At 39.4% G+C, this 16,084-nt stretch overlaps 1 protein-coding gene across 1 annotated transcript in view; it reads right to left on the minus strand.

Moving 5' to 3' along the window:
• LOC122551236 (collagen alpha-2(V) chain-like) overlaps positions 1 to 16,084 on the minus strand; it is a 256,530-nt gene that overhangs the window by 35,767 nt on the left and 204,679 nt on the right. The window contains exons 38-43 of the mRNA XM_043692826.1: positions 15,256 to 15,309; positions 13,163 to 13,270; positions 13,001 to 13,054; positions 8,201 to 8,254; positions 7,190 to 7,351; positions 3,676 to 3,783 (exon numbers count right to left, since the gene is read on the minus strand). Of these exons, the coding sequence (XP_043548761.1) occupies positions 3,676 to 3,783; positions 7,190 to 7,351; positions 8,201 to 8,254; positions 13,001 to 13,054; positions 13,163 to 13,270; positions 15,256 to 15,309 (540 nt within the window). The remainder of the gene's footprint in view (positions 1 to 3,675; positions 3,784 to 7,189; positions 7,352 to 8,200; positions 8,255 to 13,000; positions 13,055 to 13,162; positions 13,271 to 15,255; positions 15,310 to 16,084) is intronic.

Genomic DNA, 16,084 nt, shown 5'->3' on the forward strand with positions numbered 1-16,084 from the left:
CAGGGAGGCCTTAACCTGCAGGCCCCCGCTGCCAGGAATAGTCACCCCTCTCAGGCTCGCATCCTTCCTGATGGACTCGGCAAATGGCTCTATGCAGCACACAAACAAGGCAGGAGAGAGAGCGCAGCCCTGCCTGACTCCAGATCTGACTGGGAAGCTATCTGATTCCCACCCATTGTCAGTGCAGTCTCAATCAATGTTGGTGTAAAGCAGTCTGATCCAATTGCAGATACCCTCCCCAAAGCCCATTTTGGAGAGAACCTCTCTCATATACGTGTGTGATATCCTGTCAAAGGCTTTCTCCTGGTCCAGACTGATCAGGCAGGTGTACAACACTCTGTCCTGCACGTAGGCGATCGTATTCCTGAGGAGCGCGAGACTCTCAGCGATCTTCCTGCCTGGTACAGCATAGGTTTGGTCAGGGTAAATCACCGACCCCAGAGCAGACCTGACACGGTTGGCGATAACCTTTGACAGAATTTTGTAATCCGCATTCAACAGTGAGATTGGTCTCCAATTGTTGAGTTCCTCCCTCTCCCCCTTCCACTTGTAGATGAGGATGAAGGTTTGGCATCTGAACATGCAGTCATGAAGAACATCATAGCAGAGCTTTGATGCCATGTGAGTTTTATGTTTAAACCACCTATTTAAATCAACAATCCTTTCAGTCATGGGAGACAGTTTTATTCAGAGATGGAGATGATATCCCTTGGGTTAAATGTCTGAACCAAGCCCTCTCCTATTTGGCTGCAATGGCCATCGTTGATTTTACAACCGGCAGATCCATTAAATGCTTGAGATCAGACCTCTTCCCCCATCTGGGAAAAGGGCCAGTCTCCAATAGCAAACAGGTGACCATCACTCTCTGGCCTCAGCAGCATCACTGGGAGTGATGGCTAACGTTGGGACTGCAGTCAAGTTTCAATATCAAGGAGACATGTGGTTGAACTCAGGGGTACATTTGAGGCTTTGCCAGGGCCAGGCTGGCAGCTGCCAGTGGTGAGGTTTGGGCGGATCACGCTCTCCAATACATGGACTGGCGCAACATGATGGAAATGGGAGAATATCACTTCCATATTTGAATGAAGGTAAAATAGAAAATATAACTGATGTATAGGCATATTCGAATATTGCTTCTCAAATTAATTGTGGAAGTAGATCTCAAAGAGCAGCAGCAACTTTCATCTGCATACTGTCTTTAAAATTGTAAAGCAACCCAATAAATTTCACAGAACCTTTGCCAAACAAAATTTAACACCTAGAGATGGGTATACTTTGGGGTGGATAACAAAAATCCTGAACAGAGAGGTTACTTTAATGGATAAGAGGTAGAGAGTTAGAAAAGTTTAGGAGGGGATTACGACCACTCCGCGCCTCAGTAGCTATATTGGAATCGACGCCTATGTTGATGGCAACATTAAAGAAGCCTAAAGCTTCTTCTCTAGTGCTTCTGGTTTGCATAAAGATAAGCTGCTTTGATCTCCCTGCTGTCTTCTGCCAGGTGCAGTATTACAAGAGGCATTATTAAAAGAAAGGTGTACTGACAAGACTTAGGTATGTCTACAGAACCTTTCATTTTATTCTCTTTTTAGATCTGTGGGAATGCATAAAACAGACTAATATAATTCCTTTTTATGAGTTTTCAGTATTTCACATTGTTAGATTGTAGTTCAATCTTGTGGTTTGCACGTCTAGACACCTAACCTTATTCTTCGCAAGGTAACAGCCTTGATTATTTAAGACCTGCCAAGTCACAGCTCATGCTATGATTTTATGACAGTCCAAGGTGGGGAGAGGAATATCAAAATTCACTTCAGCCAGAACAGCGAATGAGCCCTGTATTGGGGCACAATGTGACACTACTTACTAGCCCTGTAAACAATGCAGCTTGCTGGCCTCAATCATATTGAATCTATTTCTCATTTATTTACATTAGACAAAGATTGTTAAAAATTAGCTGTTACTAATATGGAGACTGTTGCAAACTATTGGATAGATAATCTAAAATAACTTCAGATTACTTAAGACATGCCTGAACAGCGGTGGAGGTAACAGAATTGAAGATACACAAGAGGCCAGAATTGGAAAAGCACAGTCTTGAACCATACGCTGCATGCAAAAATCAACTGAACTAAATGCATATAAAGGTTAACATCTACATTATGAATCCATGTAGCAAGAGAACATAACATTGCCAAAATAAATATTCCAATGCCAATTATTAGCCATTAAAATGCTGTAATCTTTCAAGCATTCGGTCAAAACTTAAATGGGCTGTGGTTAAAAGTTATGACTTGATAAATAACATAATTACTTCCATACTAAGTATAGAAAGTACAGTACCACATTTGTAACTTGAGACATGACATGCAGTAAAAGAAAATATCTAGGAGGAACAAGTTGCTTTGAGCCTATGATTCTCACCATTGGGGTTAAATTGCTTCATGCTTGGGTTTGCTTTAAACTAATTGATAGAGATTGATTGCCATGATTAGTCAACAAAGCCATGATCAATGCATCATGCAATGATCACAACAGTAGAAGCTGAAATAAATAGACCTTATGCTTTTGTTTTAGATGGACTCTGATAGAGTTGTGGTGTTATACAGCATGGAAGACGACCCTTCAGTCCAACAAGTCCATGGCAGTCATGTTCCCAAAATAAATTAGTCCCACCTGCCTGCACTTGGCCCATATCCCTAAAACTTCTCCTATTCATGAACTTATCCAAATGTCTTTTAAACATTCTAACTGTGCCTGCATTCACCACTTTCTCTGGAAGTTCATTCCACAAATGAACGACTGAGTAAAAAAAAGTTGTTCTTCATGTCCTTTTTAAAACTTTCTCCTCTCACCTTAAAAATATGCTCCATAGTTTTGAACTCCCCTACCCGAGGGAACAGGCATTTACTATTTACCTTAGCCATGCCTCTCATGATTTTATAAACCTCAATAAGGTCAACTCTCAACCTCCTACAGGCAAAAGTGAGGACTGCAGATGCTGGAGATTAGAGTTGAGAGTGTGATGCTGCAAAAGCACAGCCGGTCAGGCAGCATCTGAGGGGCAAAGTCCCTTCCTGATGAAGGGCTTTTGCCTGAAACATCAATTCTCCTGCTCTTCAGATGTTCCCTGACCTGCTGTGCTTTTCTAGCACCTGACTCTCGACTCTCAACCTCCTACACTCCAGTAAAAAAAAATCCCAGTCTTTCCACTCTATATTTATATCTCAAACTCTCAACTACTGGTCCTTATGTTTACATGCATTATAATCGACAATACAGATTGTTCTATTGTAATTTAATTAGTAAGCAAAAATGCCTTGATATGGATTTCAACTGGGCAAAACTTGAGTAAGTTTAACAATATCATAACATATTCCCATAATTACTTTACATGCCAATATTCTGTGGTTGAGAAATGTTTTATCATGGTTCCTGCTAAGCAAGAGATTAAAAAGTGCCAAAGTATTTGTAATTTTCTAGCTAAAGAAACCTTTTCATAAAGGAGAACAGAAAATAACATTTTGGGAATTAAATATCTGAATACCTAATTGCAGTTGTTATAAATTACAATTTATTTTCACGTTCCAATCTGTCCAAATATTTATAGCTTCAAAAATGCTGCACAATAAACCAAACAAAAAAGAATGATAATGTTAGTGAAATAATACTCACGGCAGGCCCTGGCAAGCCAGGCATTCCTCTTTCCCCACGATGACCTGGCAGGCCTGCAGGTCCTCTTTGTCCAGTTGTACCTTGTGGACCTGGAGGACCATTCGGACCCTGTAATTGTAAAGAGACAGATCAGAAGGACTCCAATTAGGGAACCATGGAGGAAACAGCCATAGTTGAAAAACAAGGTCATGTAAGATTCAGTTGCAGCTCTATCCCATAGAACATAGTCCAAAACAGCTGTAGCTGGCAGCTTCTACTAAGCATGAAATTTTCAACACAATAATGACTTAAGTGTGGTGAAATCCTTATGTGAGTAAATGCACACAAAGTTGATCATAATATTTCAAAGTGCAGGCTTCCTTGAAGCTTGGCATTGTTTCTCCCCCAATTCTTTGCTACTCATTTACTTTACACCACGTTACAAATAACTGACCAGTTCAGATGGATTCCCTGCATTCCCACCAGCTAATACACAACAATAGAAGCTAGAGACTGCAAGATGCCAAGCCACTTGATTTAGGCATATCAGGGATTTCTGGAGTTCAATAGCAACTTAGTTTTATTTTGTTTCCAGAAGTTTTCGGAACCCTCAAGAACACTTAAATAAAACAGCAGAATTTTCAACTCCTGCCGGTTGACCCAATGAGTATGCCCCAGATCTACAAAATATGCACAGTAATGGCCACCGAAGAAGAGCAGCAATACCAAGCAGCTGAGAGTGAGGCACCAAGGCTGAAGCCAGCAACACACTCAGGACTACTACCATCGCTGCTGCTGAATTTGTCTTTTGTTCATCATCAATTTCTACATTTCAACGCAGGGAAATCTGCAGAAGTTTGCCTGTGATTCCCAATCTTTTCAGTATCAATAAGATTAAGGGATCATCACATTGATTGTAACTGACAGTTTAGTTTGTCAATATTTTGTGAAAAGAACTTTTCGGTTATAGATTTGTTTGGATGTTGCGACCAAAATGAAATCTCTTGATTTTCACAACTTAGGTGAAACCAAATCTGAATCTCTACCAATGTTATTTTATGATTGTGGGCATGATTTTACCTCTATTTGTTCATGTCAATAAATTATTCAAAGTAAAATAAGACATTTTCAAGACTCCTGGCTCCACCTCAAAAACAATCCACCCAATATGAACATCTAATTGCTGAACTTATATGGGAGGTAATGCTATTCTCAGGCTGCATGGCCAAGTGCATAGTTAACTGCTTCAATATGATTACTCACCTTACTATAATTGTTCTACTAAATTCATCACCATCCTTCAAAAATTCAATATAACTAGATTGAAGTTCTTTGAACTAATTCTTTTTGAAAAGTCTATGGGCTCAGTTTGAAGTAAATGTGTCAAGTTATCAAATCAAGGAATAATAACTCCATGCAATTCTGATTTGCCATCCCGTTCTAGACTGATATCCTATTCCTTACGCACTGGCTTTTCATTCTCATGTTCCTGTCTCTGTCTTGTTGAAATGCAAGTTTGAGGAGAAAGTGAGGTCTGCAGATGCTGGAGATCAAAGTTGAAACTTTATTGCTGGAAAAGCACAGCAGGTCAGGCAGCATCCAGAAGGAGGCCATCTGTGTTGTACGTAATTTGAACTGGTCAAATTTGAAATTTGAAATGCAAGTTTCCTGAGCTTGATTTTATCCCTTCTGTGAGGGTCGTGAGCTAAGCAAACCTGTCATGTCTTCTTTGGTGATATTTTCTAAATCACCAGTCAACCTTCCACGCAAACCTTTCAAGATCTGATCTAGATGTCTTTGAGTATGAAATTTCTGTTATTCTTCTGCATGGCCCATGAGCAGGACATGTCAAAACTCTCTTCCTGAAAAATAGACAGTTTTGGTTCCTTAATTAAACTTAACGCACTTTTATTTTCCTTTCGTACTAAATTCCTAACACTTCGAGGAATGATCATTCCATGTAAAAAGATGTACTTCTGTATTCCTTAAATAATACTCCTAAAGAGTAATAATACTTGTTTACACGTTGTTCCATTGTAAGAGGCTGATTGGTACCTGTAGTAGTATGTCAGCAGCTCAATGCCCGGGATTTGGATGATTAATGAACCCGCAGAAGTAACAAAGGCACCTAAACATTTTCACAGCAGTCACTGTCTTTGTCATGAGCTAGTATAGTATTTATTATAGTGTATAACAGCTTGATAACAAGAAACAGCAATTGATAAAACATTTTGTAGATAATGGATTTTTTTTTCCTCAGTGAGAGTTAATTAAGGGAGACCCTGTGCCACAGATATGGCACAGTGTGAAGCTCTGGGTTCAAGCGCCGCTCGCCGTTTGATGGCCATGGCACATTCATAATCAAACCAAACAGCCGAATGATCAACCTGTAAATCCTTCTGATAGAGCAAGCAGTAAGAGTGGGAGAGTTTCCTGCTCCATCATGCTTAATGTGAATTGGCACATCTCGAGTTACCGACTTTGATAACAGGCTAGTGACCTGTTTCAGGAAAATCTCTTGTTATGGAAGCACATTATGCATACCTTCATCCACCTCATATACCAATAGTCTTGAGGAGGAGGAGGAAGAAGAAGAAGAAGGTAATGGGTTGGTTAGAAAGAGTGGGGAACATAATCGGGAGCTTTAACTCCACCGTATCTGGCAACAAAGTAGTCAATTTTGACAGCCCCCACAGTATCAGGGAAGTCAATGCAAGAGAGAGGAATGGGGTCAATCAATTAGTAAGTGCAGAGGAAAGGCAAGAAGTCAACTGGTTGAGGGAGAGAAGAAGGGTTTATCTGGGGTGAAAATAAATGGTTGACCAGTAGGAGAATTGGGAGAGTTCTCAATCATTTGAGAGGAAAGCAGATTAAGCCACGGACAGAAGAGTTTCAAGGTTGTTGATGCTACAGGAAGGTTAAAAGGCCTCGAGAGGGATGAAAATTGGACAGGTCAGGAGGTGGGAAAATTGAGTTTCAGAGGTTTGGGGGCTATGGAGGGGAGATTTGAGGCCTTGTATCAGTGGGAGTGTAGGAGCGGGGGGTGGATCTGTAAAGTGTCAAGGCTTTTCCAGCTGGATCCAGGAGGTAAATGTGAAGACAACAACCTTCTGAATCCATCAAGTCCTTGCCTTGATAAAACTGCCAAATTCCTCAGCCTCAGGAAACTGAGCTAATGTTGAAAATGTTCGACTCTCAGCCTGGAATTTACACTTGTCTTCTTAAGGTGCATTAGTAAGAGCCACAAATAAGTATGACTCTGGAAACAGATGTTTCACATTTTAAACTTAAACTTGACCCAAATGCACCTGATTATTTTTGAAGTTAAATTCCACCTGCGTGCACGCATTAAAGAAATATAGATTGCACTTAGCGTGCCTATTTGCAGAATGAGATAATCTCCAAAGCTGAAGAACAAGACAGAATTTTATTTTTAATGATTAAAATATTAATACCGTGCCTCTGTGTAATGGCACAAGTAACACTCTGTACTTGTTAATTTTAGATTATAATTTTAATATTTAATTGTACTTACAGTTGGACCATCATCTCCAGATTCGCCTTTATCACCTGGGGTACCAGGTGTTCCAGGAGGGCCAGGATCACCAGTCTTTCCAGGTGGGCCAGTGTCACCCCGAAGACCTGGGGGTCCTTCTTTACCAGGAGACCCTAAGGGACCGATCGGACCTGGATCACCCTGAGAAACAAAGACAGAAGTAACAGATCATTTCTAATATGCACCAATGTTTTCTTATGTGTCAAATTTTGTTTTATTAGATACTGGCGGAGGGGTGGTGGGGTGGATTGTTGATTTTAATAGAACAGTGGGATAGCCAATTGGGAGGTCCAGCTCTGGCACACTGTTGGCTGAATTCTATTTAGCAAGAACATTTTCTTCAGCAGCATTGCTTGCTCCTCAGTGATACTGAAAAATACCAGATTAGTACCAAAATCTCCATCTTTCATCCATTGATTCTCATCAATTTTATGCTATGATACTCTTATCATTTCACGTGACTTAAACACCCACTTGTAGATCTCAGTGTTAAGCCCATGGACTCTTAATTCTGAGGGAATATGTGTTTCAGCAGAGATTATCTCCAGCAGTAGCCTGAACACAAGCTAAATGCGATCTAGGGAAAATTCCTTTTTATTATTTCACTATTGAAGTTAATGCCACTCATTTTGCTGTTGACAAGATTATTTAAAAATGAAGCACAAATGAATGTCAAGACTGATTCAATGATGGGTATGTACAGTCAGTTCTATAATGCAATGGTTGCATTGTTGTGCAACCCTGCATTATAGAAAAATCACGCTTTAGAAACAGCACTTAAAAATTTGGCAATGTAAACACTTTACAGCCAACACGCGTTTTAAAAGGTCATGTTTTAGAAATAGCGTCCCTAATTCATCAATCGTATTCCGGTGAATTTGTGTTGACAAAAGCAGGTTATGGTAGAACGACTTATTGGCATAGCCTCCAGCGGAAACTCTCACATTTTATGACCAGTGAAGAATTCCTTCCTCAGCATTCACTACTTACAGTTGGTCCTGGTGGCCCAACTCGACCTGCAGGTCCAGGAAAACCAGTGGCACCCTAGGATTACAGAGGAAATGTTTGTAGTTATCGCCAAGACTGAATGTAGTTTGATAATCTTTTTGAAGGTCTTGTAATTCTCAAATGAACCAAAATTTTATACAATTAACCTGAAGATCTACTATAAATTAGCTGAATAGTAAGAGATTTAATACAATTTAAAGTATAAGATTAGTAATAAAAGGAACAATATTATCAAGTCTGAAAGACATTAAATATGGTGATTGTAGAAACTAAGCACCTAACAACATATAGGAAGGACAGAGCAGCAGATCAGAAAAATAGATTAAACTGTACAGGGGCTATGGTTCGATTATGTCTCAAGCTTAGTTTTAATATTGATCAACAAGTACAAGATGGTGTAGAGAACAGCAAAAGCTCCTCGCACTATTGTCAGCAGTGCCTATTGTCAGCAGTGACCAAATCCTACCATTCATAAAATCCTAATTTTTGGATGTATAAAAGCTTAACTTAAAGCTGAAAAGTTCAGGAAAAAGGATGTTTCTGTTAGTAACAAATAAGTAAAGACTTATGTTTTTGAATTAACAATATAAAACAAGATAAATTCTCATACAGAACAAATATTTGGCCCTGATATAGTCATAATTCTTTTTAATGCTTACTCTGGTACACAGGGGTTAGAATATTTGAGCAGGACCACATTATCAGGATGATTAATAAAAATGGACTGATCTCAGTTTGATGTGCTTTTGCTATAACTGCTGTGTCTTATGATCGTATACTCTACAACCACCTGATGAAGCAGTGGTGCTCCGAAAGCTAGTGCTTCCCAATAAACCTGTTGGACTATAGCCTGGTGTGTGATTTGAACTTTGTCCACCCCAGTCCAACACCAGCATCTCCAAATCACCAAAACTTTACTGTGTCTATCCTTGAACCTCCAGTACTAAACTGTTTGAATAAAAACATTTTGAAGGAGTGTTCAGTCAATTGGAGACCATTTATCTGTCTGGAACCTATCAATAAAATTATGAGAACCAAGAGAGAATATGCTATAGAAGATACTGGAACAAAACAAAAATGCATTTATAAACAAATTGTGTTAAATAGAAACAGTTCAAAGTAAAACTGAGACATAAATTTACCAATACAGAGAATGTGATGGGAAACAAACTGCTGAGAAAGAACAGCTTGAACATTTTTACCTTAATTTAGTGTTTTCTTTAGTTATAAGTGAATGGTTGTTTCACCCATATGTGACTCTAGTCCCATAGAATACAGCTCAGTGTTAAAACCATATAAATTAGTTTAGCATTTGAAACATTCCACAGAAGATAAGAACATTTCCAGGTGGGCTGATCAATACTGGATTAAGCTTTGGATCAGGCTAAGACTCCGGTAACAACTGCACAGGTGACCTGGGTATACATTATTTAGTCACCAGCAGGTTCCACCAGAAGTGAGGGAATATTGGTCCACAATTGCCTAGAAATGACCTGGTAGTTTGCGAGAACATCTCTGAATTCTATGAAGTGTCATGGTTAAACCCATTGGTGCACTGTGGCTGCAGCATGTTGCACTGCAATAACTCACAAATATTACTTTAACAACATTTCCCAGTCCATTGACTTTGACCACTGTCTTGAGCATCTACAATTTTATCACATTAGTGGCCTCACCTTCAGTTGCCTTAGCCCCAAGCTCTAGAATTCTTTCTCAATACCGCTACATCTCTCTTCTGTTAAGACACTGCTATTTGACCAAGCATTTATCATTTGACCTATATTATCTTGTGTGATTTGGTGGGACAGTTTGTCTTATAACACTCCTATAAATTGTCACAGGATACCTTATTGTATTAAAGATGTTATATGATTGTCCATTATTGTTATTATAGTGAATCAAAGTTGTTATAGAAGGGATAAAATTAAGATAATATAGGTCAAATGATAAATGCTTGGTCAAATAGCAGTGTGTTAACAGAAGAGAGATGTAGCGGTATTGAGAAAGAATTCTAGAGCTTGGGACTAAGGCAACTGAAGGTGAGGCCACTAAAATGTGATAAAATTGTAGATGCTCAAGACAGCAGAATTAATGAATGCAAATACCTTGGGCAGTTATGGGGATTAGAGGAGATTACAGAGAGTGAGAAACAAGGATATGGAGAGATTTAATGGTAACTACAAGAATTTTAAAATCAAGATGCTGATTGAATGTGTGCCAATGTAAGTCAGCAAAGACAGAGGTGACAGGGGATCAGAACTTGATGCAAGTGAAGTATCAGGCAACAGAGTTTTGGATGACCTTCTACAAAGAGTAGAGCATGGGACAGCAGCCTGGAGTTTGTCAAAATTATCTAAAGGCATGAATGAGGGTTTTAGAAGCAGAGGATCAGAGTCAGGGTGACCAGGAAATGTTACAGAGATGGAAAGAGGCAGTCTTGGGTGGTAGCATAAATATATGATCAGTGGCTCAGCTTATTGCCAAATATAACACATGTGAATTAGGAGCAGGAACACATCTATTGACCCCTCAAACTTGCTCTGCCCTTCATTAAAATTGTAGCTGATCTAATGGTGGCTTCTACAGATTTCTGTCTGCCCGTCATAACCCTGGAGTCCCTTGTCAATCAAAGATCTATTTGAGTCAGCCTTGAACATAATCAATGACTCAGTTTTGTTTGCTCTCTGAGGTATTGAATTCAATGACTAATGACTCTCAGAGTAAAATATGTCTTTGTATTTCCATTATAAATGAGACACACAATTTTTAAACTGTGTCTGTTTGACTCACCCACAAGAATCCACCCTGTCAAGCCCCCTCAGGATCATGTATATTTCACGAAGATTACATCTCATTTTTGAAACTCCAATGGCTGTAGACCCAAATTACTCAACATTTCCCAACCAATGCCATCTTGATTCCAGGAATCAGCACGTGAACCTTCTCTGAATTGCTTCTAATGCATTATATCATTTTTTATATATGAAGACCAAAATGGTACACAGTACTCCGGATGTGATCTTACTAAGGCAGAGCTTCGGGAAACAATTTGTTCAGTCATAGACTATTTCTAGGCTAATGATTGAAGTCAGTAGCTAGGGAACAGAGTTTGAAGCAAAGACTGAAAATAAATGGTTTCAGTTTTTCTAATATCTAACTGCGGTAAAATGTCTGCATATCCAGTACTGGATGTTGGATAAGTAATCAGATAAGTTAACAAAAGTAGGAGAGCTGAGAATGGTGATGGTGAGGTAGAGTTAGGTGTCATCAATATATATACACAAAAGAACGGGTGCCCAGTGAACACAGTCTGCAGATTTCTCAGCATCAAACCCAAACAAGCAGACAGAACATGTCCAGAAACGCTAGCCATTCTCCCCTACATCAAAGACATCTCGGAAATGACTGCTAGACTACTCAGACCCCTTGGCATCATGGTAGTCCACAAACCCACCAATACACTAAAACAGCAGCAAATTAACTTGAAAGACCCTATACAGACAACAATCAAAACTAATGTCATTTACAAAATACCATGCAAGGACTGTAACAAACACTACATTGGACAAACAGGCAGAAAACTAGCCACCAGGATACATGAACATCAACTAGCCACAAAATGACATGACCTTCTCTCACTAGTATCCTTACATCCAAATGAGGAAGGACACCACTTTGACTGGGACAACACATCCCATCCTAGGACAAGCCAAACAGAGACACGCATGAGAATTCCTAGAGCATTCCAACCGGAACTCTATCAACAAACACATTGAGTTAGACCCCATCTTCCACCCCCTGAGAAAAAGAACAGAAAATGACATCACCACAGGAAATGACAACCCAAAGAAGCCCAAACATATAAATAGAAAACAGGCATTATCAGCAGTGCTTCGTCCAGAGGCTTACTGAAGATGTGACCTAGTATGATGATGAAATGTCTGAAAATTAACCTTCCAGCTCAGCGAGCAAGCCTACATTCAGAACCTCAACCTGAGCTATAAATCTTCTCAAAGCTTACTATTACACAAAAATTAAGCTACTCATTTAGATGTTGTTATAAAGAAATATACTCAAGAAATAGGAAGAAGCCAATAGATAGATCCTTGAGGAATAACGGTGCAAAAGCAAGAACAACTGATAGAATCAGTTGAGATGAGCCCTCCTCAACTGGATAACAGTGGAGAGCTATTAGAGAAGGACAGTGTTGTGAACCATACTAAAGCCCACAGACAGCTGAAGAGCAATGGAGAAACGGGTTGGCAGTTTTACTTTGTTACAGTCACAAAGCCTGCAATGTTCTTCACTAACTTCCACCACATCCCAACTCGAATATATGCTGCTCATTTTTAACGTTATGCAGTATTCAGCAGTGCAAGAAGAAGCCATCATCTGTGTCAGAGCCAAATGGATGCATAACAAATACAATGTTTCCAGTGTCATCCATTACCCAATAGAAAAAATATAGCCAATAAGGCCTGGTTTTAACTGATGTTTGGATGAGTGCGCCAGTTAAACTTCTAAAATATTATTCATGATCAGGTCATAATGTAAATCCCAGAATTATACACAACCACAGAATCACAGTAACTCTACTGCAGAGTTAGAATTAGTGTGTGGAGCATGCTGTGCTATTTGAGAGAACACATTAGAAAATGACAAACCTTCTCTTCTGTTCTCCAACAAAACGCATTTAAAACACTTAGTATGAAAGAAGTCAAGGATTGAAATATTGACAGCAAGTGAAAGGCTGAGAAAATAATACTTGCAAATTCTACTTACAGGTGGTCCCTGTGTGCCACGTCCACCCTTTAGACCTGGGACACCAATAGGTCCCTAAGAAATAAATTAGTGAGAGATAAGTTGAACAATACATCATTTAGAATCATGAAAAAACTATTAATTATTTCTGTCATACGAGTAAGAGCTTCAGCATGTCCTTACTGGTGGACCAGGGGATCCTGCTAGTCCTTGAGGTCCTGGGGAACCAGCATCACCTTTCTGACCTGGCTCACCCGTTTCACCTTTACCTCCAGGCTGTCCATCATTGCCCTGTTTCAAATAAAATTGGGTACTTTAGTGGATAGATGCAGTACAAAAGAGAGAGAAAAAGTACCTTATGGCTGATACATTTTTCAAAACATAATTATACTTATGGAGTCATAGAATCATACAGCATGAAAACAGACCCTTTGGTCCAACCAATCCATGCAGAACATAATTCCCACCTGCCTCCTCCTGGCCCATATCTCTCCAAACCTTTCCTATTCATCTATCTATCTATCCCAATGTCTTTTAAACATTATAATTGTACCCACATCCACCATCTCACATGCGAGCCACCCTCTTGTGTCTTTTTAAAATCTCTCCCGTCTGATCTTAAAAATGTGCCCCCTCACCTTGAAATCCCCCAGATTTAGGATTTTCAAAGCAGTAGAATAGGATGATATTTCTTTTATTAATCTGCAATAGCTTCTCCAATACAGAAGAGTTTCCTCATTAGATTTCTTCCTATCTAAATTATATCATTAACAATTTCTTGATGTGTGTTGTTCATTTCTTCATGGTACAAACTGAATGACTAACAGGGAAAAGTCAAGATTGAGACCATCCCACTATTTGGCTCAACATCTCATTACTTAGAGTCATAGATTCATACAGCACAGAAACAGACCCTTTAATCCAACTTATCCACGCCAACCAGACATCCCAAACTGACCTGCTCTCATTTGCCAGCATTTGGCCCATATCTCTCTGAATTCTTCCTGTTTATATACCCATCTAGATGCCTTTTAAATGTTGTAATTGTACCCACCTCTACCATTTCCTCGGGCATCTCATTCCATACATGCACCACCCTCACATCCTTTTTAAGTCTTTCCTCTCTCACCTTAAACCTATGCTCTCTAGCTGTGGATTCCATCACTCTAGGAAAAATACCTTGGTTTATTCACCCTACTATGCCCCTCGTGATTTTATAAACCACTGTAAGATCAACCCTCAGCCTCTGACACTCCAGGGGAAAAGGCCACAGCCTACTCAGCCTCTCCCTCCAGCTCAAACCCTCCAACTCTGGCAATATCCTTGTAAATCTTTTCTGCACCCTTTCAAGTTTAACAACACCCTTCTTACAGAAAGGTGACCAAATTTGTACATATTTCTCCAAAGGTGGCCTCACCAATGTCCTGTGCAGCCATAAGATGATGCCACAACTCCTGTACTCAATATTCTGACTAATTAAAGCATGCCTGCCTTCTTCACCGCCCTGTTTACTTGCAACTGCACTTTCAAGGTACTACGCACCTGCATTCCTAAGCCTCTTTGTTCCACAAAATTCCCCCAGATCCTGCTATTAAGTGTGTAAGTCCTGCCCTGATTTTCCTTACAAAATGCAGCACCTCGTATTTATCTAAATTAAACTCCACCTGCCACTCCTCAGCCCATTGGGCCATCTGATCAAAGTCACATTGTGCCCTGAAATAATCTTCTTCACCGTTTATACCAGATCTATTTTGGTGTCATTTGTGAACTTACTAACTATACCTCCTATATTCACATCCAAATAATTTATATAAAAGAATGAAAAACAGTGGACCTAGCACCAAGCCCTGTGCCAACCCCTGGTCACAGGCCTCCAGACTGAAGAGCAATCCTCTACCACCATCCTCTGTCTCCTACCTTCAAGCAATCATGTATCCAATTTGCTAGCTCCCCGTGGATCCTATGTGACCTAACCTTACTAACCAGTCAACTTTCACACATTAGGAGGTCTTGATTGATAAATGCAGTTTGGCTATTACACAGTTCTGTGTCTTGCAAATAGTGTGTGGCATTAATGACCTTGTGCTGTTACTGTCATTAATAGTAATACCCACATTTTTCATTTGTCTTTATCAACTGAACACCCATAAAACAAATGTATTCAATAAAGTGAAATGATTGATGCGATATTGCTTAACAAACAACAACTGTTAATGTAACATTGTCTTAAAGTAAAGGTGTCATTTAAAATAAATTTATAGACACAGAAAACTCACAGGTGGTCCAGAAAATCCAACAGCACCGGTGGGACCCGTTTCACCACGCGAGCCCTGAGAAAGGAAAATGAAAAGCACAATTTTGAAACTTCTCAGAACAATCAGAGATTTGTAAGGGTATTACTTTTAGGTTTACACAACCCACTCCTGATCTGAAAGTTTCCATCATATTAATACATTTTAAATGAATTGGAGGAATAGGGAAATATCTTTACAACCATTTTTAAATTTTAAATTTCAGACCTACTTGTCGCTTCTCTTTAATCAAATGGTTTTAGGGCCATATGTGAGAGTTTAGGTTATAGAAAGATTGGTGGTGAAGATGACCAGGGCAATAACTGTCTTCAGGTTTAGGCATCTTCACAACTCTGGTTATTGTATGTTGACACTATAATCAATTGTACATAATAATCATATTTCAGGTTCTGCTCTTACGTGATCTTACCACATCGTGGAAAGACTGTTATCTACATATGTTTCACTCCTCAAATCAAGTTAATTCCTCCCACACTGTGCTCTTTATGCCCTGTGAGAGCAGCTCAGCTATATCATAGAAAATCTATTCCAGGGACCAAAAGCTTTTACACAACATCTAACCTATTCCTCTGTTTCTTTAGAAGTATGTCTAGTTACCCTTTGAACACATTCATGCTTGCCATAGCCTTTAAAGCGAACACATTTCACAAATTAAATATTTGAATTCCTATTTACAATTTCCTATTTGGTCTCTCATCCACTGATAATTGAAGCTGGTTCAGTGTTTTCAATTCCATTCATACTCCTTAAATTGTAGATGTGCCTCAACATCAAAATGCAACATGCTCCTTTC

Source organism: Chiloscyllium plagiosum, chromosome 7 (assembly GCF_004010195.1).
Source record: "Chiloscyllium plagiosum isolate BGI_BamShark_2017 chromosome 7, ASM401019v2, whole genome shotgun sequence".
Lineage (NCBI taxonomy): Eukaryota > Metazoa > Chordata > Chondrichthyes > Orectolobiformes > Hemiscylliidae > Chiloscyllium > Chiloscyllium plagiosum.